Consider the following 6,000-nt stretch of genomic DNA (forward strand, 5'->3'; position numbering starts at 1 on the left):
TTCTACTGCATTCAACTATATGCAGCATACACTCACTGAGCTCTTTATTAGATAATTATCAGAATTATATTTCTTCTGCTGCTGTAGCCTATCCACTTAGAGGTTTGCCACGTTGCGTATTCAGAGATGCTCATCTGCCTACCACTGTTGTAATGCGTGGTTATTTGCGTTAGTGTCACCTATCTGTCTGCTTCAACAAGTCTGGCCCTTCTTCTCTCTCATTAACAACACGTTTTTGCCTGCACAACTGCTGCTCACTGGATGTTTTTTCGCACCATTCTGTGCGAAAATCCCAGGAGATCAGCCGTTTCTGAGATACTGGCACCAACAATCATTCCATGATCAAAGTCACTTAGATTACATTTCTTCCCCATTCAGACATTCCGTATGAACAAAAGCTGAACCTCTGGACCACGTCTGCATGCTTTCTTGCATTTAGGTGCTGCCACATGATTGGCTGAGTGTATACTGCATGGATAAACAGTGGCTTGTGTTCAGTTCTATGCAGCTCAGCTGGTTGCACAGATGTGCTTGCTGGCTGGCTGAAGGAGGATAGAAATGGTAGTCAATTGAGAGGACATTACAGCAGTGAAACAGGCCTATAATTAATGTGGAGCATAAGCATGGTATCGTTTTATTTTTAAATTGCTTTCTCAGACGAGTCGTGTTCAAATGAAAATGCTACAATTTGTTCTCATTTTTCATATTCTAATCTGTCACCGAGTCTTTTGTTACGAAGGAATTCCATTATAGGTGCAAGCAAATCATTTATTTATGGCTTGCCCAAGTTTAACATATGGATTTATGAATTATCTACATTTAAATTAGCCCCCCATAGTTAGCCAGGGCGTGGTGGCATGCTTACAAATACACAGCAGTCTATGTGGTTTGAAATGCACCCAAATACCTTTCTCTTGATCTCAATCGGTAAGATGTAAAATTATAACCATGGCCTTTGAAACTAGCTAACAACCTAAATTTTATTGGACCAAATTATGTCCTCGTAGATGATGAAATTACTTCAATTCTTAAATTCCTTGATGTTCATTTTTTACGTGTTACACTGAACAATGAGGCTTATGTGCACCAACTGAAAAAACACAGTACCTGTTGGAAGGCATTTCAACATCAAAGCACTTTACTCTGATGGAAAATTCAAGCAAGGAAACAAGGGCATATAAAGGAAGCACTGCAATAAATGAAAAGACAATTTTCCATTCAGCAGAATGTCTGAATACCTGTGATTAATCTGTCCCTAAAAATCACTGGCCATCGTCCAAAGCAGACTGACGGCTGACCTCTCCAGACTCCATTTTGGCTCTCCTCCCAACCTCATTCCTTAGCACACCTATCTGCTGGAATTCAGTTTATGGCATTTTAATGGTTTCAGGTTTATTATGCTACTACGGATCTACCCTGTATGTATTCGGGTAATGCATTTCGGTTCTTGGGTAGCATAGTTCATTTGTGTTAGTGCTTTAGTGATGCTGCCAATGCACTTCACGGTCCAGGAATGTTGCTCGGCAGGTTTGGCACAACAGCTCAGGTAAATCAAGTGGCGACAGTTACAGTCAAATACATTGTCCATTTCCCTGCATAATATCATCTGCCAATTCAATGTAATGTTATGTAATGTATCTTATGAACTGGTTCTAGACTACAAGGTCTATACAGGTCTATCATGACATATACACGTTACATATACACGTTACATTTCCTAATACAAAACTCTTACACCCTGCATCCTTAAAAGGAACATTCTGCTACCACGGCATATACTGGAGTTTTGACAGAATTCGTCCAACAGCTTGAACACTGCGATTCGATGAAAGTTTGCCTTGTCTTTAATGGTCTATATATGCCTAAAATTACCAGGAGGATGTGCAGTCGGATACTGTGGCTGTACTGACAGCCATCAGGGAATCCCTCTGTATCTCTGCAGATCGGCCCGAACAGATCCTTCTGCTCTGCATTGCAGCGTCAGCCCATTTCCAACACCCTCCCACCAGAAAAGCCCCAGGCTCCGCCACGCCCTCTATTCCCTTCCCGAGACAGTCACCTCATCCCCGAAACAGAAAGCCTTCCTGCATGGTGCAGTGAACTGGAAACTGACTGCACCACCAGCACCGTCGCCACCTCCCCCTTCCAGTCACACCCTCCCCAAACCAGCGCCGGAAGCAACGATGCCACAGCTCCCCCTAATGGAGGTAAACAGCAACTGCACGGCGCTTGCTTATTTATTTTGTAGTGCCCTGTAGTTATGTTTTTAATCCATGAGCTGTACGGCGGGCAGGTTGAAGCGCACGTGAAATTAAGTCCCGCTTATGCGGAGAGAACAAAAACTGACTATGTTATGGAGAAGTGCCGAGCGTCTGTCTCCATCACAATTTAATTTAACCGCTTAACAATCTCGCCTCTTTTCTTTATCGAATCCTTTCAGCAGGAAAATGTTTCCTGTCAGGCGATAACAGAGATAAAGCGTGGAACAAAACGATGCGATGCTTTCAAACGAGTCGCTTCGAGGCCCTACGATGAGATTGATGCGTTCACATTGACGTACGCCAGTAAATTAATTCATTGGATTTCATGCATTGAGTCACTCTGATCCACATCTTGCATCAGCCTTTATCTGTGCCATCTAGTTACAAAACCCATCATCAGCCAGACTTTTTTCATAAAACACTAAATTACATACATTTATGGATGTAGCCCTGGAAGCTGGAACATAAACACACCTTAGGAGGTTTATGAATATTGCAAATTTATAGGACTGCCTCATCCTATAAATCACTCTTCTGTTAAAATGGTTAAATAATTTGACTGATGTGGTGGTTGTTGAAGTCTTGAATTGCAATTTGAGAAGCACATTGACAGGGTAACCTGCACTTTCCCTGATGTTGGTTGGCAGAGGGGGCTTTTTAACAACCAGCTAATTATTTGAAATCATTACTCTATGGTATCTGCCCCTAGTTCACCAAAAAGCCCCCAAATTATTCAGGACTCAGTGGCCAGGCAATAGCAACATAAAGTGGCCCCAACACAATGTATAGTAACCAAATCACTTCTATATCTCCAATGATACCCCACCCACTGCATCATCAATAGAATTCACTTACTGAGCCCCCCCCCCCCCCTCAGATCCTCTACCAGTGGCCATCTTTCCAACCCAAAATCTAGGAGGTTCTGGAACTCCCTTCTGCGATGCAAAACACTGCCTCACAGACCCGCCTTAAAACTCACCGTGTTAACCTGACCTATGAACCCTCCCTAAATCACAACCCACACTTACACTTTCTCATCACCCAATCACACCCCCATCTTACATTTCTACCTTTCTTTGCTCAGACTTTACCTTTACTTTGCTATTTTGCCACCTCCTGTTACCTTTCCTGCTACCCAACTCCCTGCAATATTGTGAAGCGCATGCATGTCCTCAGAAAGCACCAAACATGTAATGTATTATCATCAGTGGTATGGCTTCAGCTGATTAATAAGCGCCCTGCCACCTTGTTTTCAAACTGCCAGGCTCGTTCAGCTCCCAGGCGGAGTGACCTCTCGTTCCTGAGGATGAGTCACGCGTTTCCCCGTCTGGCAACAGTGGCCAAACCTCGCATCGCTGCTGCGAAACTTCATCTGAGCAAGAATAACTCATTATCAGCATAAACAACACATTAGGGCTTTGCACATCTGATGGGAGCCGGTCTGTAGGAAAAACTGCAATGGCGGGTTATCAATTATAAAAATAACTTCTAAAATCACACATTTGGGTTGCAGCTAAAGTTTTGCCAGTGGCAGAGCTTATACATGGTCCTTCGAGACTCACAACAAATTAAATCAGCAGACCATTTGTGTATTTTGGAAAAATAGTATGTGAACATTTTTAATATCTCAGTCGGCAGCAAATTGTATGCAAAACACTCTGATGTCATACTAGATCCAGTGAGACATTGGAGTATGTAAGATTGTGCAGGCCCTGCCTCTTTCTCTCTGGTAGTTTGCAAACACCAGAGACGTACGTATGCTGAATGATAGTATACATATATAGTATTCAGTGCGGAGTACGCAAGTCCAGACACAGAACAGTTAAATGAATGGCGGTGATATCATCATCCGAGAAATGAGACTGGAGGATGTGTGGCTTCACCTTCTGACACAGGATGAGCCACACCTGTGTTTTATCTGCCTTTATGGCATAAATATGTCCCTCATTTACCCAGGTGTTTCCAATTCACTACCTCTATATCAAGTACAGGGGTGTCAACCTGCATTCCTGGAGAGCATTCCACAGTGTCTGCTGGTTTTTGGAGCGTATCAGCGCAAATGACTATTTCAAGTTACCAACTAGCTAAAAAGTCCACACACCTTGTTCTCAAGGCCTTACTAGACTGCTGATGTGAGAACACAGAAACCTGCAGAAAACACAAAAATACCTTCAGGACTGGAGTAAGACACCCTTAATCAAGTACATTTAACTCCAGTGGTTCCCAACCCTGTTCCTGGGGACCTACCAAACATTTCAATAAATTCGGCAGAATTCTATGGATTAGCAGCTCAACGAAATTTCTAGCTGTTGAATGAGGTGTGCTTTGTTGGTGTTGGAGTGAGAACCATTGATATCCAGGAACAGGGTTGGGAATGAATGATCCGTCCATTCTAAAATCATAATGAACATCTGATACATCCTGGCTGACAATGACATGCATTACATCCAAGCCAAAATGTGTCATGATGAGTGATGAAAATGCCTTACCTTTTGAGAATCTGTGCAGATGATAGAACGAGTACAAATGAGACCCAACGGATAGGATCCAGTAGATCAAGATTTCCCAGCCTGGCAAAGATGCAATAGAAGATTCCTGCTGGGTACTCATCGTCAGCAGCAATAGTCCTGTGTTCCTGAAATAAAATATTTACTCGAATTTATAAACAATCAAATGGACTTATAAATAAATACATCTACAAACAATAGTTACCGTTATTTGAAAACATATGGAATGCATGGAAACAAACATATCGCGGGTTACGAATTAATATCTCTAGCGAAGAACATACTGGGGAAACAAAATAGCTATTTCATTGTGAATTTGCAATTGCAATTTGAATTCCCTAGAGACATGGATCTCTTACGATACACATTTCTCTATATGTCCCCTAGGGGCTCTGTACTTAGTTGTAAGTTCTCTAATTTTACAACTCTGATACTGCCAGTTTGCTCACTGTAACCAGGATTTGAATACAACTGACGTGCACTGTATCAGAAAAAGGATGTTGGCGAACTCATCCTGTTATTATGCACCACAACGATCCATTTGGGGATGTCAGAACACGTAAGGTAGCAAGAGCTTGCCAAATTAATAAACGAAAGTATCGGCATATCTGCGTTCTTCAGAGGGCCTCATTAAAGGCATACATAGCGAAAGTTTGCCTGAATTTGTTCTGCTGATTGTACAGCTATACTGTTTTAGGTCGTTCGTGCTGTACCTGTCGCTCACAGCTGGTAAGCATTCATTTTATAAGAATGTAAACACAGGTGAAGCACGGCAATCAATCATTATCATTTCATATTGATTCGTTTGCAAAAGAGAATGGGACCATTTCGAGCTATATGCTGCACACTCATGCTTTGGAAATGGCTTTAAATGTTAAATGCATTTAAAAATAGGCTATATAATGGTCTCGTTGAGTTCTGGGGGGGACAAATCCGCTTATCAAGATATAACCCGTTTTTGGTTTGCGTGGCTTGACAGTTAACAATGAATACAATTGATAGAAACGACTGCGTTCATATTAACCTATTAGTACTCATGTTAGTATGCTAACCGTTGAACAACTGGGTACATGTCTATAAAATGTATTCAGGTCTACTCACAAACATTGTGCTTTTTCACTCCAGTGTGTCTAGACTACCATAACATCTTTCGTTTATACGTCTGCACAGCGAGTCTGAAAATGGTTGAATTTCTCCGCCTCGGTTCCCGTCAATTCCTGCCCCGCAGTGTT

General features: G+C 42.1%; 1 protein-coding gene across 2 annotated transcripts in view; it reads right to left on the reverse strand.

Moving 5' to 3' along the window:
• The window catches only part of hhat (hedgehog acyltransferase), a 77,831-nt gene extending 71,831 nt beyond the window's left edge, over positions 1 to 6,000 (reverse strand). For both annotated transcript variants that reach the window (XM_061228569.1, XM_061228570.1), the window contains exons 1-2: positions 5,870 to 6,000; positions 4,751 to 4,896 (exon numbers count right to left, since the gene is read on the reverse strand). In XM_061228569.1, coding sequence (XP_061084553.1) covers positions 4,751 to 4,871 — 121 coding nt within the window. In that variant the 5' untranslated portion in view covers positions 4,872 to 4,896; positions 5,870 to 6,000. The remainder of the gene's footprint in view (positions 1 to 4,750; positions 4,897 to 5,869) is intronic.

The sequence above is a fragment of the Conger conger genome, chromosome 18 (assembly GCF_963514075.1).
Source record: "Conger conger chromosome 18, fConCon1.1, whole genome shotgun sequence".
In the NCBI taxonomy this organism is placed as follows: domain Eukaryota; kingdom Metazoa; phylum Chordata; class Actinopteri; order Anguilliformes; family Congridae; genus Conger; species Conger conger.